The sequence below is a fragment of the Dendropsophus ebraccatus genome, chromosome 14 (assembly GCF_027789765.1).
Source record: "Dendropsophus ebraccatus isolate aDenEbr1 chromosome 14, aDenEbr1.pat, whole genome shotgun sequence".
Taxonomy (NCBI): domain Eukaryota; kingdom Metazoa; phylum Chordata; class Amphibia; order Anura; family Hylidae; genus Dendropsophus; species Dendropsophus ebraccatus.
In genome coordinates, this window is record NC_091467.1 from 67,728,202 (window position 1) to 67,756,042 (window position 27,841).

The 27,841-nt window shown below is 43.9% G+C and overlaps 1 protein-coding gene and 1 long non-coding RNA gene across 6 annotated transcripts in view; one reads left to right on the plus strand and one right to left on the minus strand.

The window, feature by feature from the left end:
- The window catches only part of LOC138771773 (uncharacterized), a 63,458-nt gene that overhangs the window by 17,489 nt on the left and 18,128 nt on the right, over positions 1-27,841 (minus strand). The window lies entirely within an intron of this gene.
- On the plus strand, positions 7,826-26,816 carry RNF222 (ring finger protein 222). Of its 5 annotated transcripts, none has more exons than XM_069953230.1 (4): positions 7,826-7,907; positions 19,020-19,081; positions 21,214-21,413; positions 22,510-26,816. In XM_069953230.1, the coding sequence occupies exon 4, from the start codon at positions 22,535-22,537 to the stop codon at positions 23,171-23,173; it is 639 nt and encodes a 212-aa protein (XP_069809331.1). In that variant the 5' UTR covers positions 7,826-7,907; positions 19,020-19,081; positions 21,214-21,413; positions 22,510-22,534; the 3' UTR covers positions 23,174-26,816. The 5 variants fall into 5 exon arrangements, with proteins under 5 accessions (XP_069809331.1, XP_069809329.1, XP_069809332.1 ...); XM_069953229.1 differs by lacking the exon at positions 21,214-21,413 and adding an exon at positions 9,922-9,991 and having other exon boundaries at positions 7,874-7,907; positions 19,020-19,092; XM_069953228.1 differs by lacking the exon at positions 21,214-21,413 and having other exon boundaries at positions 19,020-19,092.

The window sequence follows — 27,841 nt, forward strand, 5'->3', positions numbered from 1 at the left end:
GTATATAGCTGAGGTGCAGTGAGGACAGATGCATGCCTTGTATATAGCTGAGGTGCAGTGAGGACAGATGCATGCCCTGTATATAGCTGAGGTGCAGTGAGGATAGATGCATGCCCTGTATATAGCTGAGGTGCAGTGAGGATAGATGCATGCCTTGTATATAGCTGAGGTGCAGTTAAGATAGGTGCATGCATTGTATATAGCTGAGGTGCAGTGAGGATAGATGCATGCCTTGTATATGGTTGCAGTACATTAAGAATGGATGCATGCCTGTGGGAATAGATGCATATCTTATATTAGATACTTCACAATAGACGCATATCTCGAATAGTAATTACAAGGCTAACCTATTAATCTATATATTTCTGGAGTATGAACAGAATCTGGAGGAGACCCATGGAAATTCTAAATTCTACAAATTGCCTCTGAAAACTGAACCTAGTGAGAATAGATATATACAAATAGATATGTACATTGTGCGTAGCTGCAAGGTTTGACAGATGCCAAGAACTCATCATCAATGCAAACCCTGAAGAAGTCTGCACCATAAAGACTAAATATGGCTATGGGAAATTCTGTAGAAACACTACTGATGCGGCCGCCAACCTTCACATCATGCTAGTGGAGGCACTACTATGATAGAGAGTCCAAGACCTCCAACTAGATAGCAGTGCCAGTTCATGCCCCCAATCTGATCCTCTGGTATGTTTCAGTGATATGTCAGGAGACAGCTTAAACTCCCAAACTAATGGTGTTATTAATGAACATTGACCCTTAATAAAAGAGGTTACCGCTCTTATCAGATGAAGCTATGAGTCAATATTCCTTCTAAAGTATTTATAGTTGGGTGACGCACTGTTATATTTACAGTATGGTTATCGCACTAAATCGTTACTAAATGTCACATAGTTGCGGTTTAAAGCAAGTTGCAATCTAGGTGGGTGCAAGCAAAGGGCACTGCTGCTGAGCAACCACTGGGGGTGCTGTAAACCGCCTGGGGATTGAGGTTTGGGGTCACTGTACACAGTAAGGGTGGGTTCATACTGAGGAATTCTCGAGGATAATGTCAGCAGAATTCAGCAGTATGTTCGCGCGCACGGCCGCGCGCCTCTCTGCCGGCTCCATAGACACCATTCTATGGGCCGACGTATTCCGCTATCCGACGAAAGAAGTGTCTATGGAGCCAGCAGAAAGGCGCGCAGCCGTGCACGCGGACAGCCGACGGAATTCCGCAGACATTATCCGCGCGAATTCCATAGTGTGAACCCAGCCTAATGCAGAGTTCCAGAAGGGTGTCTTTCCCGCATAGACTCACTTTCATCTTTCATATAAAGACTTACTGGGATTAGTTCCACTGTCCGCTGACCAAATAGGTAAATGGGATGGTGCCCAGTGACCCAATTGAAGTTTCCACTACCTGGTGGCTGAGTAGGATGGTGTACATACCCAGGTGACCCTCTGGAAGAGTATCCATTGTCAAGTGATTCAAGTAGGATATTGTGAATTTGCAGTGCCCCAATAGAAGAGCATCTACTTTCTGGTGGCTCAGTGAAATGGTGTCCATCCCAGGTGACCCAATGGAATAGAAGTCACTCTCTAGTGATTGAAAAGAACAGTGTTTACTCCAAGATAACCCAATGAAAGAGTGTTAACTCTGTGGTGGCTCGGTGGGATGGTGTCTATTTCTAGATTACCCAATAAGATTGTGTCCACTAACTGGTTGCTTAATAAGTTGCCATCTTCTTATAGTGGGCCCAATGGGATGGTAGATACTCTCTGGTACCTCAATGGAATAATATCTATTCCTAGATGTAATATTGGACTAGTGACGACTCTCATGTGGCTCAGTAAGATGACACCTAATCTGAGGTGACCAATTGAAACAGTTCAATCTCTGGTGGCTCCTTGTAATGATCTCTACTTTCAGATAACCCATTTCATTAAAATAATGTCCAATTAAATAGTTTCCATTTCTTAACAATTCTGTGTTGGCTCAGTGGGATAACAATTCAGTGGTGAACCAATGGGAACCAATGGGACAGTATTACCACCATAGTGACTCAGTGGGATAGATGTCACTCTGAGGTGACTTAGTTAGCATGTGAATCTGGTGACTCAGTAGAATAGGATTTACTCCCTTGGGAGATACTCTCCATTCATCAGAAAACTAGCGGGAGTAAGTGTCCACTATACAGACCAAGGAAAACCTTTACAATAACACTTTACGATAACTACTCCCCATTGTGATGGTGTGTGCTCCCCGATGACCCCTGGACTTGGGCTTTGACCTTAGATCTAGTACAGAGATAAGGAATCACCTTTATTCATGGAAGAATCTCTTGTTCTATTGTAGCTTGTAACTTACATAACTCGTAATCTCTCTACGTTTGGCAATAGCTCCAATCTTTCATTCCATCAGTAATGTAACCAAACATAAAACATAGCAGAGTTGATGTGACATCAGATAGACATGATATAAAATTTCTTATTAAACTTGTACCTATGACTGGGCGAGCGGATTTTACTGTTTAATACACATATCATCATGTGGAAACATTTTACTGGTTTATTAGTTTGTTTCCAACAAAGGTCAAATCCGAGAGGATTGTAAAGTCTTGTCTGAACCCGGCTCTGCGGGATTGGAATGAGATAGAGTCACTTTACTAGGAAAATGCAATTTTGAAAAAGTTATATAAAAATAAGCAATCACAGTGTTCTCACACCATTTGGATCTGCTCTGGGACATTGCTCTGACCACAGCCAGGCTGTGTACTCCTAATAGTCCATCCCCCCCCCCCAACATCCGTACCAATCCGTGTCCAATTATAGATCGTACATAGTAGTTTTCCTACAAATAATATTTATGATTTTAGGTTCCTCGTAAATGATGAATGTTTGTTTTTGTTTTGTCCATGTCATTGTCCAGCATGGGCAGATGTTCAATAGGATATTCCTCACTCCTAATTAGAGACAAGCGCAATTGGAGCATGAGTCTGATCATTCAGAATTTGAATACCGGTGGCTAAAGAAGATGGCCTAGGGAGTCCAGGAACACATGGATACAGACTATGGCCTATATTTATATCTATGTTTTCCAGGGCTCTCTTGGGCTGCATCCAACTTCTTCAGCCGGTATTCAAATGCCAAACTACGTGACTTGAGAACGCTTGAGTTGCACTCATCTCCTGACCTTATAGAAGAGTGTCTACTTTCTGTTGGTTCAGTGGAATAGTGTCTAGAGATGAGCGAATTTACAGTATTAACCAGGTGAATCGCTTTGTTATGCTCGGCAGTCGGCTTATCAGGCTGCTGCCTTTGGACTCTGTGCCACTCTGGTTGCGTGGAAAAGCTGGATCCAGTCTTGGGAAACTTGGGAGAAGTATCCCGGGACTAGATCCCACATTTCCAGGCACCTTGAGTGGAGTTCAAAGGCAGCCGGCCTGATAAGCTGACTGCTGAACGTAAATACTTTAAAATCACTCATCTCTAATGGTTTCCATTACTAGGTGACCCATTGGTATAGACATCACTCCCTGGGAATATAACAGAACAGTGTTCACTCCAAGATAGCTGGTAAGCCACTGCCAGAAAGCTCTGGTTGTTGAACTCCAGCATGCCCGAATCCGATCCTTCTATTCCCTAACATCATCTTTAGGGAGAGAATCAGCAGGCCACCATACACATCAATGACATAGATAGCTGACCTATCCCAAGTCTTTTTAATTCTATTACCAGCACTTTACTCCTTCCCACTGCAGAGTTTTAGTTTTTACTTTATCTTGCTTACTCTGTGTTAAAGACACCAAAGTAAGGACCCTTTGCTGTTCTACAGATGAAGAAGCTCGGCTGAGCTACAGTTGAGCCACGTTGATTCTCTTGTTCTGTGTGTCCCAAGTTTCCAACGCCCCTTGTTCAAGATCCTGCACCCAGCCTAGCCGTGATCCCCTTTCCTTATTCCCCTATCCTGTGAGCAGTGGCGGATTAAATGTACCCTGGGCCCCGGAATGTCAACCCAACCTGCCCCCCCCCCCCCCCCGGGTCAATCTGCCCAAATTATAATCCGCTACTGACCCCGCTAATCTTATAGGAGAGGTCCCAGCAGCACAGAGGATGTCAGGAGAGGAGGGTGCTATTCCTATAGGAGAGGTCCCAGCAGCACAGAGGATGTCAGGAGAGGAAGGTGCTGATCTATAGGGGAGGTCACAGCAGCACAGAGGATGTCAGGAGAGGGGAGTGCTAATCTATAGGAGAGGTCACAGCGTCACAGCAGCACAGAGGATGTCAGGAGAGGAGGGTGCTGATCTATAGGAGAGGTCCGAGCAGCACAGAGGATGTCAGGAGAGGAGGGGGCTGATCTATAGGAGAGGTCCGAGCAGCACAGAGGATGTCAGGAGAGGAGGGCGCTGATCTTATAGGGGAGGCCACAGGGTCACAGCAGCACAGAGGATGTCAGGAGAGGAGGGTGCTGATCTATAGGGGAGGTTACAGCAGCACAGAGGATGTCGGATGGCCCCCCTCTTCCCCCCTTATAGATGGTCCCCCTCTTCCCTCTCTCCCTTATAGATGGTCCCCCTCTTCCCTCTTTCCGCCCTTATAGATGGTCCCCCTCTTCCCTCTTCCCCCCCTTATAGATGGTCCCTCTCTTCCCTCTCCCCCCCTTATAGATGGTCCCCCTCTTCCCTCTCCCCCCTTATAGATGGTCCCCCTCATTGCTGGCCCCCTCTTCCCTCTCCCCCCCTTAAAGATGGTCCCCCTCATTGCTGCCCCCCCCTTATAGATGGTCCCCCTCATTGCTGCCCCCCCTTATAGATGGTCCCCCCTCATTGCTGCCCCCCTTATAGATGGTCCCCCTCATTGCTGCCCCCCCTTTATAGATGGTCCCCTTCATTGCTGCCCCCCCTTTATAGATGGTCCCCCTCATTGCTGCCCCCCTTTATAGATGGTCCCCCTCATTGCTGCCCCCCCCCCCGCAGATAACACACAAGAAAAAAACAACGACACAAAAGTACTCACCTGCCATCCGTTCCCCCGTCAAGCCTCTCGGTCTGTCCGTCCTATCCCCGGCAGCCGCGCATCAGAGAGCTCCCCGTGCGCCGGAAGTCACAGCCACAGGCGCACGGGGAGCTCACTGATGCGCGCACTGCCGGGGATAGGACGGGACACCCCCGGCAGCCGCGCATCAGCCAGGGACAGATGGACTCTTGTGACCGCAAGCAAAATAATGCTTGCGGTCACAAGAGAGTCACCCGCAGTAGCGGATTATAATGTGGGCGGCATGGCATGGGCCCCCCGGAGCCTCGGGCCCCGGGCGGCCGCCCAAACCGCCTATATTATAATCCGCCACTGCCTGTGAGGAACCAGCCTCACTGTTCTACTAAAGAGACTTACACATCATAGCACCAGTCAGGGTGCACAGGGACAGATGCATCCAGTGTTCCAGGTTTTAGATACACTGATGTTTTGTATGTCTGCACTTATATAACCCTTGCTGTGCTGTTAACTTTTCGTCCAACCTTTTTCTCCAGCTGTTACCCCGTGGACGGCTTTTTAAAAGTGGGGGAGTATGTGGTGTCCCACCACGGGTGTTTCTTGTCTTTACACCCCTCGCAAAAGTCTGTACTTCAAAGTAAAAGTGGTAATGAAGTAGTACCTAAGTTTTGCCACTAGATGTCGCTAATATGTATATTGTGTACCTAAGTATTGCACAGCTGTAGGTAACTAAAGGGTTATTGTTTCTAGGATCTGTGCACCAATGGGAGCTCTTTCTCTTTTCTACCTATCTCTATCCTTCTCTTTCTCACTTCTCACCCACTCACAGCACACCTTACAGATGCTGTAGGAGGAAGTCACATGAGGAGAAGAAGTGTAGCAAAACCTTAGTGAGTCTTAGAGCACTATTACACCAACAGATTATCTGACAGATTTTTTTAAGCCAAAGCCCGGAATGGATTTGGAAAGAGGAGAAATCTCAGTCTTTCTTTTATTACCTGTTCTCTGTTTATAGTCCACTCCTGGCTTTGGCTCAAAAAAATCTGTCAGATAATCTGTTGGTGTAATAGGGCCCTTACTCTGGCTTTGATAGAGGAAGGACGCAAGCCAGAACGGTCCCTGCAGTAACCAAGTAGGGCCCTGGCTTATGCCAGGTCCCCTGTGGAGTGTTTGGGTTGGTCTCTGTAGTGAACGGACCCACATGAGACACCTTAGCACTCTTTTCTTGACAGCAGCACTTCCACCCACTATGCTGTGTTGAACACACACTTAGAGAGGACAAGTCAGGGATCATCCCACCCACGCCGAGAACCAGTCTAAAAGTGCAGGACAGTATCCTGAAGAAAGAGGAACTGATCTGGATAGAGCAAAGTTGCTAGAAGCCTACGTACTCTATCTTGCAGCACAGGTGTTATCAGAAAACTCTGAAAATTCTGCTCATCCCAGCTAACAAGGTCTGGGGCTTGTGTCACCCTTTAGTACGGGTCGCCCGACACTGGTGGGCAATAGGTGGTGCAAAGACCAAAGCGTCAAAACATGGGCACAAGTATTCTCTCTACTCTCAAGTATTCTACTTCCCCTTCTAAAGTTCCGGCAGAGCACAGTACTACATTGGGTTGGAACTCCTCCTCTCTATTTCTCTTCTACCTCTCAGCATGCAACCCAGTGAGCACGGCTGTACCTCTTCTTGAGCTCTCAACCCAGGTTGTGTGACTAAAGATTAAAGTGTATCATCAAGTCAAGATCCTACTGTATATCACTGTATTAAGCCTTCCTGCAGTAAAGAAGAGTTTATTTATTTTAACTGGACTCAGTGGTTATTCACTAAGCACCTACACAGCCATTGCACCTTCCTTGGGTCATCTCCCCTTTCGGTGGGTGGTAGTGCCAATAGTCCAGGTGGGTCACAACTCCACTCCGGACAACCATGTTAAGCACCCAAGGGACCCCCTCACACCCCGGCAGGTCACCGACCACAGGGGAAAGGGTATAGCCAGCCTATCTAAAATAAAAGCAGGTGTGCCTCCATACCTGTGTGCCCAAGCGGCACTGGTCTCACAACAACCTAACATCTGGCTGAGCTATATTCCGACCAACCACCACAGAAGTGGCGTCACACGTTACCATCTAGCAAGTGCCATCTACCGGATGAGCGTACACCACAAATGCTCTGTGAGTTGTATATATAGTTGTATATAAATGATCCACCTGATCAGCTGGCACACATTACTACAGAGAGTCCTGGGGGAACTACAGATACCAAGCTACCTGAGTGCTACTCCCTCATCACTACGCTTGTCTATGGAGGATGGGAGTATATATGGAAGCTGTGACCACAGTGACCCAGACCATTGCTAGGAAAGGACCTTCAGCATTCCCACCAGCTCTCCCTCCGCTGTTCCCTCTGTGCCCCCTCTGCGCTGTTTACATGCATACATTTATTTTTGTATTCAGAGTTGTGTAATAAAGGTGTAGGATTTCTAAAGATAATTTTGGGGTCACAGTTATTTGTAGGAGGTGTATTTATTGGTGATTAGGATAGACCTGGCATCCGAGCATCAACTCCATGGAGGGCTCTAGAGCAAATATTTTCTGCTGTAGTCCTGCACCCAGTCCTAACAATGACCATGATCCCGCTATAGACAGTAGATCACCAGTTCTAGTAGATCCCTCGTCAGGCACTTGTGGTAGCACCATGTATAACTATGGTAACTACACAGCCGAGTAGGAAATACAATTTGTAAGTCTATGTGGGTGAGGAGGAGATGCTGTGGGCTGACAATACAGGCCGCACCTCTATAATCCAGGAGAGAGGTGGAGCCCAAGGACCGAGAAAAATCCAAGGACCTGCAAAGAGTTTATCAGATGAAGCTCAGATCTCTATGTGGTACCACAGTGTGACGGGAGACAGCACACAGGTACGGTATACAACATTATATCCCGCTTATACCTAGGTTTATTACCTATATCTAACTTTGATTACCTGACTCTTTTATTTTATTATTTTGTTTATATTTCGTCTTTAATTTTTATTATATATAATTTAATATCATTATTTATTATTGTATTAATATTTTACCTATTGTTCTGTATATTATTTGAGTACATTTAATTCTGTATAATTTTTTTTATTTACATTTTTTCCATTTTTCCATTTTTATTTTATTATTTATTATTATTATTTGATCATTTAATATTTTCGTGCAGATATTCATCTTTATTCTAATCATTTATAATTCCAAGCCTTTATGTGAAGCTGTTATTGCTACCAAATAGTATTGGAATGATATATTAATATAATTTCAATATAAAAGAAGCCATGCACAGGTAAGCTACGTTGTACGAGCTAATTGTATGATTGTATTCATTCACTGTTTATTATAGTAATAACTATTACTATAACTTGTTTCTGTTTATTATGGCTCTAGTCAATATAATTGATAATATATATATTAGGCTAGTCTAGGTACAAAAATGGTGCGTGGCTAATCCATAAATATTAGCGCTGCCCAAAAGACTCCAAATAGAGGCTGAATAAAGTAAAAATATTTATCAAAAGTGCACAACATTTACGCGTTTCGAGGAACAGAGGTCCTCTTCATCAGAATAGCAGTGCATGATGTATATATTAGGAAATAATAGAGATAATTATATTATAAAAAAATAATAATAATAATTAGTAAGTCTGGTCATTTCCATTGGATTAAAGTTGCCCATACTTGCCAAGATTGGTGGGTTTGGCTATTTATGTATGGTGACTTCCCGATGTGTATGGAGGGTTCTCGATTCTTCCTGACATCTGAGAAGGGTTGGGTATTTTTACTTTCAACATGGCTTATCCTCTCTGTGCTCAGGCAGATAAGCCACTAGAACAGTCCGGCAGCGACTTACCCTCCTCTGCTCCCTGGATTGGTGGGGCTTTTATTGATCCGACCCCACCGATCAGCTTTAATGGTTTTAATACCCCATTAATATTTCTTACATTTATATATTTTTGCTAAAATTTTTACTATGACCCACCATGTCTGATATGTAACGCACATCTGCTTCTGCCCTTCAGAAGCCATTGCAGCCTGTACTCTGTCAGTGGACTGCCTAAGAGGGACTGACAGCACATCCCAGTAGTCTTCCTCTGCAGGTCATTCAAAGAATACAGGCTGCTGTAAACCATACCTACCTTTGCTGATGTGAATTTTACTCAATTTTCATCAAAGTGGCTTCAAGGCAGAGCTCAAAGTACTCACTGGCCTTGGGAGCCGGAAGTGGTGGGCGTATAAATGGACAGTGGTATATAGTATGGACAGTACAGAAGTAAGCTTGCCTTCACATTATACAGGGCAATGCTATTATCCTTGATGAAATAATGCAAGTTTCTTCTCCAGGAGACAGAAACCAGTCGGCTTTGTGATGTTAATTTGAGCCGACTCTCAGCAAGCCGCTAAATTATCCTTGGAAGAGGTTAACAGAGAGGGCCGGGATTAAAGATTGTCCTATTGTGACTAGCAAGGAGCCGTTTCCTGTAGATATCTTTAATATTGCTGTGTTTATAGTCCGTCCGCTGTTATCATGAGGTGCACATTGTTACTTAGTATGTTATTATTAATATTATCCTTTATTTATGCCTCATGAATGGACACCATCAAAGGCCAAGAACATGGAGCGCCTCTCAGATCAGGACGTCATCCATGTTCCTCGCCATCATGATGTCATCCAAGTTAAGATTACACATTAATTTATATTACTATCAGTGGACACAGGCATATAATCTCGAGGATTTCTGTGATGATTCACTGGCAAATTAATGTTTTGGTTCAATAGTTGATGAACGGTTCTGAAACGTTGCCTAACCCTAGTTATATACATGTCACTTATTAGACACGTACACAGGAGAGTTATTAGATATGACACATGTATGTCCTCTACTCTCTGCAGTATCAATGGAGGCTATAAAGAGTCAGTCTTGGGCCCACGAAAAGAGGTCATTCCTAGTCTTCGTCTACAGGTGGGCCAGTCTATATCTGCTTGCTGGTACCTAATGTTTTCGATTGCTCTCTTCATACTTCTTTTTCTGTACCAACATTTGACTGTCTTAGTGACTCTCTCTTTTGTTTCCTGATGGTACCCAATGTAAGGTCTACCAATTTTACAAATAATTTAACTCCAAAGGTTTTGGAAAGCCCATTTGCATGGTTCAAGTCTGCTGGTGTCCCCTAAAAAAAAAAAAAAAGGTCCCCACTACACGAACGGCAAAGTATCGATTATTGACATTGATGGGTGGTTACTGACACCACGGGTCATCGGGAATAACCTCTATTACATATGGAAAGTGGTTATCTAGAGTTTGCAGGGTTGGTTTTGGTTTGTATATGTCCTTGTTCACTTTACAAAACATCAATTAGTCCAGATCGAAATTGATAGAGTCTCTTGGGCAAGACCTTCTAAGATCTAATTGTTATAGGTGTTTTCCTCTTGTCCATTTTTACTCTTGACGCAACAATATAATCTTGCTTCACCGCCTTCCCTTTAGCAACTCATCACCTACTGGGTCGCTCGAAATTCTACAACTCCTGTATGTTCTGAGTGAGACTGTTGTGGTGGAGTCTGCGCTGTCAAAGTGTGGGGTCTCTGTGAACCTGAAGATGTCTCACTACTGTGGGTGTCACTGATATAGCTCACCATGTATTATTACTGACTTTAATTTTCTCAGCATCTGACTCAACCTCTCATTGTCTATCTCATTGTCCATCTATATCCTGTGGCCATACATACTGTGGTATCTCAACTGCGCTTATGGTTCTTTCCCCCAAAAAAGTCCAAACTCCCAGTGGTAGGACGTTGTGTCCCTATCGACAGTGGGCCTAGAAAGCTCAAACTCCATTGTCTGACAGTGCTTGTATCTTTCTATAGAAACATAAAGGATTGTCACAGAAAAAGACCACTTGGTCCATCTAGTTGGCTATCTGTGTATACTGGGGGGGAGCAATCACACGTTCAGCACACGGCCCGTAAATACAGAGACGATGTGCTATGGAACAGAATGCGAAGTTCCCGACACGGCATTTCAGTATTTACAGACCGTGCGTAGAACGTTTGAATACCTTACTGTAGATTTACCAATCACATCAGCTGGAAGTTGGTTCCAAGCAGCTACTACTCTTTCAGTAAACTAATATTTTCTCTTGATTGCTTCCCCAATAACCTCAGACTGTGGTCTCTTGTTCATATGTTCGGTTTCCTGAACCTTATTTAGGCCTTCAACAAATTTAAAGGAGAAGTCCGGGATCAGCCTTTTTTTTCAAAAGGGGCCGGGGAGGAGGTAGCTGAACATAACAACATGCACCTACCTCCCCAGCTCCAGCGTTGGGGTCCGCTTTCCTCTGCTCTGGTTCCTCAACTGCTTTCTAGTGTGAGCGGGGACCCAGGTCGTGATGTGTACCACTTATCCAGTAAGGCTAGGTTCACACTGCGTTTTCAGCATCCGTTTAACGCATCCGTTTTTTGCAAAAAACGCATGAAAAACGGATTGCAAAAAACAGATTCATTTGTGTGCATCCGTTTTTCCATTGACTTCCATTATAAAAAAAAACGGATCCGTTTTTTTTGACGGACCAAAACGGACAAAAAAACGTTGATGACCCTATTTTTCTGGACGTTAAAAAAAACGGATCCGTTAAACGGATGCTGAAAACGCAGTGTGAACCTAGCCTAAGCAGCCGATGCCCGGACTTCTCCTTTAAAGATTTCCATCATGTCCCTCTTTCCCTCCTTTTCTCCAGATTATACAGATTTAGGCCATGTTCACATGGAGTATTGTACCAACCAGTCTCTGCAAAGATCATCGTCAGTACTGGCTGCATAATCTTTCGGACCGGAACTTCCCATAGCCGCTTGCTCCTCAGTGTGCACTGTGGCCGCTATTCAATGAATAGCGGCCACAGAAAACTGACATATCAGTTCTTTGAGGCGCCACTTGTATACGCATTGTATATGGACGGAATCCCATAGAAGAACATGCAGCGTAGCTATTCGTACAAAGAACGGCCGTTGTTGCCGATTGCAGCAACGGCCGTACTTTTACGCTGTGTGAACATCGCCTTAGTCTATACTGGGCCCAAATATCCCAAAGGACCCATATTGGGGTAGCTCCCCAACAATAGTAAGATGGAAGTTGCATGGGCTGCAAGAAGCCTCGTTGCTACAAAAATCACCCCTGGACCATTAGAAGAAAATTCCCAAGAGCACTGCACCCCCAAAAGTCCTTTATTAGACCCTGATAAATACATATGCACAGTGTCCATAAATAATGGGCTACGAGATGGGAACTAAAAACTTTCTTTAATATTCTGTCAGGATTTTGGGCCCAGGCAAAGTAGAAGTGAAATAAGGGCCAGGCAAAATATGGTGTCAATGGGTGGGATCCAGCTCATGGGGTACTATTCTTAGTATTGTGTCCAAGAGTCACCCACCTCTTGTTGTAAATAATGGTGGATCAGCAGTACTTTAGGGTTAGGAAATGAAGATAAAAAAAGAAAAAATAAAGACGCCCATAAGGGCTGATGAGGGACAGAATCTTTTCTCCATATGTAAACATCCCTGTGATTGATGTGTAAATGAGTCACACAATGTTCTTCAATAGTGGAATTCAACTTTTTTTTTTTCCAAGTAAATTAGTCCATCCCTTTCTTTGTGGTGTGCCTGCCTGGGTGTGAGGTCAGGGCGACAATGTTTACTAAAAAGTCTGCTAATTCACTCCATGGCTGAATAAGCATAAATCATGAGAAAAATGTCTACCAAACCAACCAAATCAATTTAGGCAGGACAAGCCGACCACCTAGGCTATACAAGCCCACAAATCTCCACCCATGGCAGATGTCGGGGAAAATAAGGATATGGCAGTTGCCCAATCTTTTTTGTTCTTAGAAAGATAAGGCCCCACCAGAGGTGTCTGGCTGCATCTTACCACCTTCCACCTTACCATCTTGGGTGATGGGGCAAGATAGGAGCCAGCCAAACTGATCATGTAACAGCTATCTAAAGTGTATGACCACAGCAGACTGGACACATCTGGGCCACTCTTTTATTTAGAAATATCCTTGCAGAAGTGGTCCCATCCAAAGCAATTTTGGCAAATCCAGAAAAAACATTGTTGGTCTCATTTTGGGAGAATGTGGGCCCATAAGGAAAGTGCAGCAACAGTAACTCAGAAAGATGATATTACATACATTACAGGGAAGATGTTAGTGACTAACAAAATATAGGGTATACTACTCTCCAGTAACTTCAAAAGTAGCTTAAGGAGAATTCTGGTGAAAATTTTTATTAAAGTATTGTATTGCCCCCCAAAAGTTATACAACACTATATGCACAATATATATGGAAAAATGGTATAAAGTGCTTTTTTTTCCCTGCACTTACTACTGCATAAAGGCTTCACTTCCTGGATAAAATGGTGATGTCACTTCCTGGATAACATGGTGATGTCACTTCCTGGATAACATGGTGTTTTGACGACCCGACTTCCAGAGCTGGAGAGGATGATGGCAGAGGGATGCTCAGTGTCCCTCCAGTGCCCTGTGTCCCTTAGTGTCCCCCTGCCATCATCCTCTCCAGCAGCCACAGCCCGCACAGCTCTGGGAGTCAGGTCATGACATCACCATTTTATCCAGTAAGGGACATTGCAATGTTATCCAGGAAGTGACATCACCATGTTATCCAGGAAGTGACATCACCATTTTATCCAGGAAGTGCCAAAATATACAGAAACAGCTCATAGGAACTGGGAAATGCCGGGGAAAATTGGTGACTTTTTAACTGTTCTCATTCCCTAGACAGTCCTTCAGAAATCACTTTACAGCAGGCCTTAGTATGTCCACTGCTTAGAAGATCATAGCCCATGAGTCACTCATGCGGACCCCTTACCCCTAGGGGAGAACTTCATAGACCCCAATTTTGGGCCCAGCCTTATCCTGTTTGACATCTAGTTGTAGCTCTAAACTACTCTAGCAGAAATTTTTATCAGAGTACCCTATTAGGTTGTTTGAGATTTTTGTGACTAATTGCCCCATTAGCTGGAGAAAAAAGCCGGAAGTCCTTCAAAGAACCGATCTACAAGTGCAAAAATTTAAAGGGGGCCAATTCTTGGTAAAGAGAACAAATCCATATGGCTGCCTAGTGGTAGAGCCATTTAGAGGTCAGCGATGTATCACTGTATTTGTTTTAAATTAAATTTTGGGATATCTGATCTCCACATTGTGCAGACTTGGGCCTTAAGTGTTGTCTATAGGGATGTGCCACAATATTAAACCTACCCGAAGCCTACCCCTGGCATATCAGTGAGCATGTGAACCAAATACTTCCATCCTGTGTGTAAGCTCAGTTCAGGTCAACAACACTATACAAAGATCTGGAGATTATTACATTTACCCGGACACGGGTCAGCGGCCTCTGCCTGGGCAGCGATTGCTTTACAAACATAATAGACTCTGGCTTCCTCTTCATGTTTTCACCTAAATCTAATTGTTCGGGAGAATGTGAGCTCTGTTCCTTCTGAGCAAAGCATTGTGGGAGGTGACAAAGAGTAGAATCCCAGGAAATCGCTCAAGTAACAATCCCTAAATGATCTATTGGTCATTGCAAAAAAATACAAATTTACTGCATAAGAAAAACATATAATAGCTATTACTGTACTGTTGGTCTAGTTTTTATAGAAACAATAACATATAACCTAATTCTGCGGGTCAGTATGATTATGGCAGTACCAAATTAATATACCTAATTATTGTCTAAGTCTTACAACTTATTGATACAATTTTGAAGGTAGATGTGACTTTTTGGTCACTTTTGATTTCATCTTTTTTGGGAGGTGTTACAAAAACAGCAATAATGGTGACAAGGTGATTTGTGGTCTCTCATTGCTTTTACTGAGTCTCTCATTGCCCCTTCCATGATGCACAGCTTTTTCACATTCCAGGAAGCAGGACTTGAGCTGGGCTGTTTGGCAGTAGTACACACACAGGACTCTCTTTCCCTTGCTTATCTGGCCATTCAAAACACATACACACGTAGTGCTGGGGAAAGTACAGTGTACTGAACAGGCTGGCACTGTGCTGATGATTTACACAGTACAGTATTAGGCCGGATTCACACAGCATATGACACCAGCTGTTCTATGACGCGACCGTGTCACAAAACGGCCGGTGTCAGTGAAGTTCATCCGGTTCATACTGCAGTACCGGCCGGATAAACTACATTTCTTTGCATGATTGTTGTCTATGGTGACTTGGAATGTGGGCACACCCGAACGTGCCCACATTCCAAATCACCATAGCCGACAATCGTGCAGCCGCAAGGAATCCTGGCTGGAGTGTATACAGAGTGTATATACTCCGGCCGGGATTCCAATTATTCATGGCTAGTGTTGCAACGGACGTGATTAATTGAAAATATACATTGTGTGAACTTAGCCTTAGATGGCATGTGAAGGGAGAGATTGGTGAGGAGAAAAGAAAGAAACGGCAGCAGCAACAAAGTAAGGTTACACTAAGCACCATGGTGCTTATGGTGAATGTACCACCAGGTACATCGCTATGAGCTTTTTACATTATCAAACCAGCGCCGGCATGCCGGTGGCACAGTCCTTTTTTTTGAACCGTTGCCTGTTTCCAAAGCACAACACCGGCCTGTTCCTGAGCCACATAAGGAAGCACTGGTGGCAGCCCCGCCGGCCCCCAGCGTGATGAAGCCCCCTCCCCTCTGTGATGCAGCTCCATTAGAATCAATGGCGCTGCATCACAGAGGGGCGGGGAGATCGTCCCACTGGGGGCCGACAGGCCTGGCCCCAGTGCTTCATGCCAGGCCAGTGCCTGGGAATAGACTGGGTCCGTGCGGGAACTGGGCGGTGGATGACAAAAAAGGATCACGCCACTGGCATCCCCGCGCTGGCGACGGTTTGTTAATGTAAAAAGCCCATAGCGATGTACCTGGTTGTACATTCGCTTTAAGGGACTGGGGGATTACCCTGCACCATTGTGAATAAATAGCAGTGCACTAGTATTTGTTTAAGGGACAGCTGTCATAAGCTTTATGAGTAGTGAAAGAGGAGAGAGAAGCCTTGATTTACCTTTTAGGAACAGTATGAATCACCTTTAGCAGGCAGACTGGTTTAGTTTGCAGGTACACCCACACACACACACTTTCCCATACACATGATACATGCTAAGCCTTGCCCCTGCTTCCTATGTTTTGTCTTGCTTTGTCTGTTACTAGATTTTTCCTAACATTAGGCAGTGGACAGCAGATATGAGCAGAGAAGTAGGGCGTCTAGTGACAAAGACTTTGAACAACAGTATTTTTTCTGGGCTAGGGAGTCACCTTTGGTGAATGAAGTGACTTAGAAATATCTAAAGAATAACATAAGCATCGCAAGTTGTAAAAGACAGTGACATTCTAAAAATGTTATTAAAACTATTAGGGGGTACTCTGGAGACATATTTCTAAGTTTAAAACTGCTTCAGGTAGGGGTGTTGGAGAATACATAAACCTGTACTCATCTGCTGCTGATGCCTTGCTGGTGCTGTCCCTGTGTTGTTGGTCCCCCCATTAGTGCTTTCTATTCTCCACCCCAAGATATAACAACATTGCAGCAGTGCCAGTAGTGGATTGGTGTAAGATGAGTACAGGTTTATTCATCCTTCCTGTCCCCTACCTCCCAATGAGCAGTTTTAAGAGCAGAAATTTATCTTTGGAATACCTATTGGTCTTACTAGAGTACTTGACCAATAGGGGTGCAATTGCTGGAGCAAAACACTGCAATACCTCTGTATTGCATTAGGATTGCCATCATATTACACCCTTTCACTCATATTACACTATAATGTGGGTAGTAACATGAGAGTCCTGAGGAACCTTAGTAGGTGCCCAGCTGCCATCCTAACCCTATACCCTTTATGTGAGAAGAAGGGCACACTAACTGCCTAGATATTGACTGTGACATCTAGCTACCTCCAATCCCGGCTGCTGATGGCGGATGTCGGCTGTAGGTAACAGCTCCGCATCCCCCGCCTAATAAATTAAATGATAAAATTCCGCCATCACTAGGGGGAGATTATGAGCTTACAGAATACCAAATTTTTATCAGTTGAACTACCTATTGTTCTTCTTCTGGAATCTGGAGGAATAGTGGCTTAGCAACAGTCCATTTATAAATTAGGTGACAACAGTACATCCCAGGGTTTATTCCTGTCCCTGGTGATGTCATCATAATCTCATGACGTCACTTCCTGAAAACTTTGGCCTTTGCCCATACCTCTAATTTTCCATTTTGTTTTGTTTTTGTTGTAAAAATAAATCGAAAGATCTGTTCATTAAAATATGTTCTATGTCAGGGGTGTGAAACTCAAATACACAGTGGGCCAAAATTAAAGAATTGGACAAAGTCACGGGCCAACCATAATATTTAATGAAAGTACATTTCTGGCACTGCCTATCCTAAAGTAATTGTCCCCGCATGGTAGTTACCCAATATATCCCTCAAGCAGTAGGTAATCTCATAAGTGTACCCCATATAGTAGCCCCCCCCCAATAGTGCCCCACATACTAGCCAGGCCTACTATTAGAGCCCCACATAGTAGCCATCCCTCCCAATAGTGTCCCATATAGTAGCCAGCACACCTAACAGTGCCCAATATAATAGCCAGACCCCCGATAGTGCCCCATATAGTAGCCAGCCCCCAATAGTGTATTATATAGTAGCCCCCCTTCCAATAGTGTCTTATATAGTAACCAGCCCCCCCAATAGTGTCTTATATAGTAGCCAGCCCTCCCAATAGTGCCCAATGCAGTAGTCAGCCCTCCCAATAATGTCTTATATAGTAGCTAGCCCTCCAAATAATCTCTTATATAGTAGTCAGCCGTCTCCTATAATCTCTTATATAGTAGCCAGCCTTCCCGATAGTCTGTTATATAGTAGCCAGCCATCTCTTATGGTCTCTTATATAGTAGCCAGCGCTCCCCATAGTTTCTTATATAGTGGCCAGCCCTCCAAATAGTCTCTCATATAGTAGTCAGCCCTTTCCCATAATCTCCTATATAGTAGCCAGTCCACCCAATAGTCTCTTATGTAGAAGCCAGTCCCTAAAATAGTCTCTTATATAGTAGCCTGTGACCTACAAAATTATAATATGGGCGGTCTGAGCGGCCATCCGGACCACCCATATTATAATCTGCTGCAACATCAGGAGGGCCAGATTTAACACAGCAATGGAAAAGCATAGCGGGCCAAAAGTAATGGCACCATGGGCCAGATATGGCCCGTGGGCCAGAGTTTGACATGACTGTTCTACGTCATCATGCCCAGGCTTACTCTATGCTGTGTAGAGTGTGCTATTGGGTCTTAAAGACCACCTCTACCCCTAACCATTGCCATTCCAATACTTGGTCCATAGTTTGAGGTCTAAGGCTAATGGTTTTGCTGAGCATCCCACTGTTCCATCCCACCTATCATGGAGGCATGGGTCATATAAACGATCGTCAATGATCTGGTTAAAAAGTTCCAACCTAATATGGGCCACTTGTCAATTTGCCAGCCCCTCCTTCTTTAGAGCCTTGCTACGGAGCTTCCCCAGTCCGTAGGACGTCTCAGCTTTGTCTTTGCCATGCATCTCATATCTCTAGTCCATCGTTCGCACTTGACGCAATCCCGTAAGTTATATGTCCTTTTACTACGCTTGTAATTCTCCAGACAATGATTGACCCCGTGCCAGACCGGCAGGGAAAAAAATAAGTCACCTGTGCAAAATTGGGTGATACTAGCGGAGCCACGTTATGACTTGGCCGGTAAGTGGGAAAGATGGATAGACTCCCAGCTCCATGCCAAACCCAGCCGACAAAAAACAGGTTAAGCAGCATTCAGTGATTATTCACGTCAGTCCCAGGGATGGTTGCATTGGATGAGGAGGAAAATGCCTCTTACACGACATAGAAAACACCCTGTTCCCTTTCTAAACCACGTTGTGTTCTTCTTCTGCTTTCAGATTGTCCCGAAGGAGAAGACGTTCAGGAGTTGGAGGAGGAGGACAGACCTTTGACTCTCCAGGTCCGCAACCAGTAAGTCCACTATTAATGATTGACAGGTCAGGTTAACCGGTCCAGGACACGCGCCCCCTGGTAGTTTTGGCTCGGTGGAAAAGAGACAGTTTATTGTGTTATTGAATGTGGAATCTTTTTGGAGGTGGATTTTATATTTTGCTGTCATTGTGATGTTTGACCTTGTTTTATGTTGTTTGTGTTGTCTTTTGTCCTTTTTACACTCTGCTCTGCAAACAGTATCACGCATGATACAGTCAGATACTATGGCTCTGCAAACAGTATCACACTTAAGAGAATGAAATAGTTTATCTTTGCAGACTGTGTCACACATGATTTATTTTATGACTTATTTACACTGGCTTACCATACAGCATCGTACTTGACAGGCTTAGATACAGCAACTTAGAACACAGTATCACACATGATCAACTTAGATACTGCAGCTTAGCACACAGTATCACACAAGATAGGCTTAGATACAACAACGCAGCAGTCAGCATCACACAGGAAAGGATTAGATATACCTGCTCAACAGACAGTATCACACATAGGCTTAGATACATACACATAGCAGACAGTATTGTTATCTTTACAGGATCTTTAGTAGTACGGCTACATTCACACATCAGTATATTTTCAAGGATGAAGTTCGGGATCTGCATTTTTTTTCCTCCGCAATCTGAAAAATATCATCCGTGTTGTGCTTCGTATTTTGTGGATCCACAAAAAAAAAAAAGGGGGGAAGGGGGATGGCATAAAATGATGTCACTAGTTGTACCAACGAGCCAGGGGGAGTTTAAATGGTGATGTCACACAATTGAGGATGGTTTTGCAGAGTGCTTAGGTGTTCTCCGTAAAATGAGGAGGCCTCCATAGACATCTATTGGAGTGTCCGTACCGCATTACAACCAGTCCAGTTATGTGGTCATGCTTGACAGTGTTACATACATGAACTTGGCAGTATAATTTGGCAGTAGCACATATATTCATACACTGTATGGTTAGGTACACAGATTCAGAAGACTGAATCATACATAATATTGTTGGATACAACCTCTTCAGCAGCACAGTATCATGCACAATGGGCATAGTTATGTGGTGTCTCACCACTGGTGTTTCTTTCTCTCCTGTGCACCCGCCAAAAGGCTTTTTTCTGTCAGGTTAAGTGGTGGATAAAGTATTACGTTTTCCCACTAGGTGCCAGTGTTTTGTATTCTTATATGTATTGCACAGCTAAAGTAAGTCATGGGTTAATGTTTTATGTGTACCATGTGTTCCATGCTGACCAATAGGAGGTGCCCTTTTCTTTTCTATCTATCATTTCTCTTCTTTCTTCTGCGCACATTCATCCCCACCATTCACAGGAAGGTGTAAAGAAGGCCCCTGTAGGAGGAGTTTTACTGGTGGAGGAAGTACAGTTGGTCTTATCCAGATTCTCAGAGAGAAAGGACACAAAAGAAAGAGGTCCATGGAGAAGTTAAGCCAGGGCCTGGCTTATGCCAGGACCCCTGTCAGGGACAACAAGTTCTGTAGAGTTGAGTCTAGCAGTTCTGTAGAGTTGAGTCAGATGCAGCTAGAGACCAACTGTTCTTTCAGTTAAGCCAATATATCTATTATGCATTGCAAAGAACACAACAGGGAGAGTAGTCACCAAGGAACACCCTGACCCACACCAGGAACACATCTAAACAGAGCAGGGCAATATCCTGAACAAGATAGGAACTAGCCTCAGTAGGACAAAGCAACCGGTATATATAAAGATCTATGTATCCTACTGCTCAGCGCAGGTAACCGGGAAGACTTGGACACCTAGCTACACCTAGATAACCACAGCTGTGGCTCGTACAACCCTACTGGGACGGGTTCTACGATACCAGAGGGCAGAAGGCAGTAAGACACTGTCTATACGTAGACATATAGCAGAGTACACAGCTACACTGGGTTAGGGCTCCTCTGGCAAACTCCTCTCCTCTACTTTTCACTCTACAAGCACCACTACAACTACCTTTTCTACTTCTCTCAAGCACCTCCTCCAAGCACTAAGGTCAAGCACTACAGTGTGTCAAGATTATTGTCTGAAAACGTGTACGGTTATACTGAAAAGGCTTGCAGTAAAGCTGTTATATTTTTATATTAAAGGACGGGACTCTGCATCGGCACCTATACACACACCACCACACACCACCACCACAGGGGTGGTATCTTTCCCCCTTCTGTGATTGGCGGTACAGACAGTCCGGGTAGGTCAGTTGCCACTCAGGACTGCCGTGACAAGGGACCCGCAACAACCCGGCAGGTTACCAACCATTTGAGGAACACTACCGGCCATATACAAACAGGTACCAACATCATACCTGTGCTGGACCAGCACTGGCGTCACGACATACAACATCCCTGGCCAAGTAGTAGACAGGCCTCACCACAGTTACACCATCTAAACAGACAATATTACACAAGATAGAGTAATGCTGCGTTTACATGGAATTTGCATGATAACGATCGAATTCGAATAATAATCGTATGTGTAAACGCAGCGAACGATCAAGCGACGAGCGAGAAATCGTTCATTTTGATCTTTGAACATGTTCTCAAATCGTCGTTGGTCGTTCGCAAAAAATTCGCAGATCTTTCCGTGTAAACAGTCGTTCATCGATTTAACCTATGTGCGAGATAGGCTTAAGCGATTGCAAAACGATCGCAAAACGATTTTTCCGCTCTATATCATTCCGTCTAAACGCTGATCGTTAGAAATTTTTTTTTACTTCAAAATCGTTAATCGTAGGATTGGGCCTCCGTGTAAACGCAGCATTAGATACATCTGTTAAGTAAACAGTGTGGGCTTAGATACATGAGCTCAGCAGAGGGTATTACAATTAGTAGGCTTAGATACGCTAGCTCACCTTGTCCTGAAAATAATTTTAACAGCAAATATAAAGTTATATAATATGGCGGTACATCTTGTTTGTCTATATATGAACACACACATGGGTGTAGGTCTTGTGAGGATACAGACCTTAGCTGCTGCCCATCATATATAGAACAAGTTGCAGAAGCTTCAGGTTAATAATTGATGAAATACCATGAATTGCCTCCTTGTGTGGATATTGAGTAAGAAGTGAAGCCTCTGAGGTTTACACTGCTGGGTCAGCAACAATTCCTCCATATAGAGCAAGGAATAAAACCTCCAGACTGTGCCAGTCATACCACCAGCCCTGTCATAGCCGTGCCCGTCAGAGTGCCCCAAACACAACCCTAATAGTCCTGTAATAATATTGCCAGCCAGAGTGTGCCCAAACACTGTCCTAAAAGCCCTGTCATAACCATGCCAGCTGCAGTGCCCCAAACACTGCCATACCATATCAACCACCCCAAATTATTGCCAGTCAATCATAATCCCATATATAATTTGATGCCAATTTTTTTTTTCCTTTGTAGAAAGAATTTGTCAAAACTGAAAGCCATGTCAGGCGAAGACAGTGGCAAGGAGACCCCTACAAATGAGTGCCCCGTGTGTTACGAGCGTCTACAGAACCCCAATATCTCGGAGAGGAGGCTGAGCTGTGGTCATTCCTTCTGCCATGACTGCCTGGTGAAGTATCTCATGACTGCCAAAAAGGAGGGCTCCATAAAGAAGAACATCATCTGTCCGCTGTGCCGCTATGTGACGTTCCTCAGCAAGAGAGGACTTATACTGCCACCAAAAACTGGAGAACTTAATCAGATTCTAGAGGTTCCTCACAGTCCATCTTGTCTTACACATTCTACCATAGTAGGGAACCCCAACACCTTGGTCATACCAATTCCTGAAACAACAGGGTCACAGAGTCCTCAAGACCTTTACAGGTGCACATGTTCTGATGATACCAGCCCAGATCTGATAGGTCATACGTGTGGCTCCCAAGTCTTTATTATCAGTGACCAAGGCCAACCCATGGAAAGCATCGAGGACATAGTCACCACCATCTCTGAAGCACATCGTGTAGATGCCAGGGTGAACTGTTGTCGCTCGCCATCCTTAATAATGATACTATTACTGATATTTCTTGTAGCTGTCTTGGCGGCTGTTCTTCCATGGATATTGTTGGTCAAAAAGACATGAAGACAACACGGTCTTTCGTTGATGGTTCTCCACCAAAAGTAGTACTTGGTGCCAATCAACGTAACAGAAAACATCTCAACTAAGGTGACGTCTTTAACCTCAAATGGATCATGTCGAGGAGTGAGGACTGTCTTCCTGGTTTGGCACTTATTCGTTGGATAAACATAGACTTGATGGCCAAGATGGTGGATAGATGCACTATTATATCACCCTGTGTTAGTATGTCATACTCCAGTAAACACGGCACCTTCCGGGTTTAGTTTTTGGCCAAAAGAAGATTCTTGTAAGCCTTAAAACAGGTCAACCATGGCAGGGCTATTGTTCCCGTAGCTGACTAGGGAATTACTTCTGCTTCCATGAAACTGCGTGATTTGCACCAATAATGAAGGGCTTTAAGACGTAGATTATTTAAAGACGTATATATAAAAAAAATATCGAAAAAACTGACTCCTATACTACACGACTCTTAACTACATCCAAGTAGAGTTGAATTTTTTGTAAAATATTATTATTTTTCTTCTTTAGTGAATGTTTGTGTGAAAGACTCCAGAAGTCTCTAAACAATGCATGAAAAAGCTGTGAAAATGGACAAAGCTCCTTAGATGTTCTTCTGAAGACTGCGCCACACTTGACCACAGGTTGTGTATGGTAGTGTAGCTCTTCCCCAATTCACATCAATGGTGCTGAGCTGCAGTACCACTCATAACTAATGGGCATGTGGGGCACTCAAAGAAAGCGACCATGTTTTTTTTTTTTTTGGCATATACAACCCCATAAGGCACGAGGCCTCAAACAGTAGATAGCTGTCAGCTAAAAACTCTCAACCTCATACACATGTATGCTTGGCACCATGTGTTTTCAATGGGGTGAGAGGGTATACTAGACATCTCTGTCAGCTTATTTCTACCGAGAATAAAAGGATCAGGCATGTTAAAATTCAACTGCCCAATCATTCCCTGCCCTGACATCTGATACCAGAGTTTACCATACATTTCAGATAGCTGTTGGCTGAAAGCACATGAGGTCAATAGCTGCCTATACTGATCTTGTTATAATGACACTAATGGTGGTGGCTTATCTTGCCAAGAACAAAAGGATCCGGTATGTTGAAATCTAGTTGACCATACCCGATCCATCTCTTCTAGAGATGAGCGAACCGGGTTCGGGTTCGAGTCCATCCGAACCTGAACGATCGGCATTTGATTAGCGGGGGCTGCTGAACTTGGATAAAGCTCTAAGGTTGTCTGGAAAACATGGATACAGCCAATGACTATATCCATGTTTTCCACATAGCCTTAGGGCTTTATTCAAGTTCAGCAGCCACCGCTAATCAAATGCTGATCGTTCGGGTTCGAGTCCATTCGAGTCCCGGTTCGCTCATCTCTAATCTCTTCCCCAACATCTGCTCCTTAGGGAGAGTTTGGAGGACCCAATATAGCTTAGATTGTTGAGTGAAATTAGTGGGCTCAAAATGTATGGCTAGCTTTTGGGTCCTGATGTCCAGCTGTAATGTATATGGTTGCCTTAAGGAGTCAATCAGTAACACCTCAACCCTTCGATGAATGACTGTGAAGGTTTTTTGTGCATACTTCACGTGTACACTGGTATCTGTCAGCGCTTCCCATGGCAGATGGCTGCTCCCGGATGCCCTGACCGTCTCTTAGTCCTTAGCCAGTCCTGAATATGGTCTATTTATAAATGACACATTCCATGCTCTTTTGGCGTACCTGCCTGGACTTGACTTTTTAAGGTGGCATGCTGGGTATAATTCAGAAAGGTGGTGCCACCTTCTAAGTGCCCAAAGTGGTGATTGATTTAATTTTATACTGTCAAGAAAAGAATCCAAAAATAATGGAGTAATTATATGTTGGGGTGGATGCACTGAGCCATGTGTACAACCTTATAATAGCCAGAGTCAGACAGACAGAAGAGTCCGACCCTTGGAGGTTTGTCCCAACATCGTCTCCATCTTGGTTTTTACAATTGCACTAAGATGCATATGATCTCCCTATACAAGGTCCAGTTGTATTGTATGAGCTGTATCAGCTCTTGGTAAAAATAAAAGCTGATTGATAGGACTGGATGACTCGTAGAAATACTGGTGGCCATGGATTCAATGTTGTCCATTCTTTTTTTTCTTTTTTTTTTTAAAGGACTCTGAGATGATAGAGAGTAGTCCTCCAACAAAGAGTGTCTCTTCCTCTGGATGACCTGCCCTGTCCTGTACTATAAAGACAACCCATTGATTTGAATGGTCATTGGGTAATGCTTCATTTCTCCTGTGGTGGTGCTGCAGGAAAACTGAACACTTACTGCCAGGATTTACAGATTACATTTGATCACCGGAGAGTACCTTCTTTCAAATCAACTGTTGTCAAAAAGTTATACAGATTTTTAATTTACTTCTATTTAAAAATCTCCAGTCTTCCAGTACTTATCAGCTGCCCTATGTGCTGCAGGAAGTGGTGTTTTCTTTCCAGCCTGACACAGTGCTCTCTGGTGCCACCTCTGTCCATGTCAGGAACTGTCCAGACCAGGAGAGGTTCCTGTCTCAGACAGAGGTGGCAGCAGAGAGCACTGTTTCAGAATGAAAATACACCCCTTCCTGCTGGGCATACAGCAGCTGATAAGTACTAGAAGACTGGAGATTTTAAAATAGAAATAAACTATACAAATTTATATAACTTTCTGACACCCGATGCTTTGAAAGTAAAAAAAAAATAGGCGGAGTACTCCTGTAAAGGACCCCCTTCTAATAAGTAAAGGGGGAGAATCCTTTTAAAGAACAACTTGAACATTAGAAATTTTAGTAATCTCCAATTATTCAAATTATAACTTATCTGCGACTCCCCATCATAAAGGTCAACCAATCAGGTTGTGATTTATTAGGGTGCAGGAAGGAAGGTGCTATACTGAGAAGACTGAGCAATCCCTCTCTATTAGGTGGACTTCTTTAAATAGAATTATGCTCAGAGCTTAAGTGTCAAAGAGGCGGTGCTGAGCCACAACATGCACACATTCCTTCTATCCCACCTTAATTGAGCACTGAGCCTTCCTGTCAATCAGTCAAGGCAGGCAGGGGTGGGGTAGGATGGAGGCATGTATGCTGCGGCTCAGCCCGACCTCCTTGACATTTGATCTCTGAGCATGATCTACAGCCGATGACAACTTTACAATACCTAATGTGTCAATGTAAGAAAAACTTTACAGTCTGTATCTCATAGAATGTGAAAAAAATACAGTTTCATCTACAATACCAGTAAAAAAGAGTTTTACACTCCTGAACAAGTATACTTCTATTCAAGCTTAGAAAAACATGACTATTTCCTTCCAGAAACAGCACCACACCAATCCATAGGTCTTGCCTGGTATTGCATCTCAGCTCCAGTGAAATGAGTTGCAATATCCTATCCAACCTGTGGACAGGGGTGGCGCTGTTTATGCATGAAAGCTGCCATGTTTTTTTTCTAGTATACATGTCTCCATATTATTTCGTGCAAAGTCTTTAACTGTAACCAACCAAAATATATTGCAACGTACGGCAATATGTCAAGCTGCTATAAACTAAGCAAAAGGTAATTGAAATATGAATAAAAACTTCATTACTGTGACCGAAAAATAAAGTGATTTTTGAATATAAAAACTAATTTTTTTTTTTTTTTATACATCCCAAGTATATATCATTACTAATCTAAGTCCAACTACTATATATCCGTTGTTTCTATAAAATTTATACGGTAAGTACAATATATTTTATCACACATGGTGTAAAGTGAAACAGGCCCAGTTGCCCCCTAGCAACCAATCAGATTCCACCTTTCATTTTCCAAAGAGTCTGTGAGGAATGAAAGGTGGAATCTGATTGGTTGCTAGGGGCAACACAGCCAGTCTCACTTTCCTCCATGTTTGATAAATCTCCCCCATAGTACATATATAACATAGCTTCCACCCTGTCCTCCTAGTCCTCCAGTGTTATTGTAGGGTGTCATACAGAAGACATAATTACCTTATTTCTGGAAATTCCCATTAGATTGCCGGTCATGTTGATGAAAAGTAGGCCAGCGATGCGGTGGAATCCCAGAGGATTCATTATTATAGTTGGTGACCATACATGTCAGGTAGTTATTCAGCTAAGAACGATCTCTCCTGCTCATCCCATACATGTGCACGCCGGATTCACCGTGCTTGTATTCTGAATGGGGAGAGGTGAGTATACAGCTGCCTCTTACATTGATTACACATCTAGAAAATCCACCTGGATTTCTTATCAGGAAACCCGGACGGATTTCCAGACCCATAGGGTGTCCGTTCCAGAAAATAGGTCAAGATTTTTTATTTTTCATCCGGAATTCTGGCACGGATGCCCCCATAGAACTCTATGGGAGCACTGGAAAACCGGATGCTTTCCTCATCTGGAAAGCATCCAGAGTTCCGGATTGGCTGAGAGGAAAGCAGCAAAGCCTGCACCACGCGGACCTCAGTGGTGTCTGGCCAACCGCTCAACACTCCCGCTTGGACCTCAGCTGTGCCCAGCCCAGCCTCCGCCACTCACCCCTGGACCTCAGTGGGACCTGGCCTGCTGTGATCACATTTAATTTTACGTGATACTGCATCCAATCACTGAGTACCGAGATCACTGATTGGCTGCAGTGTCACATAAACAATATG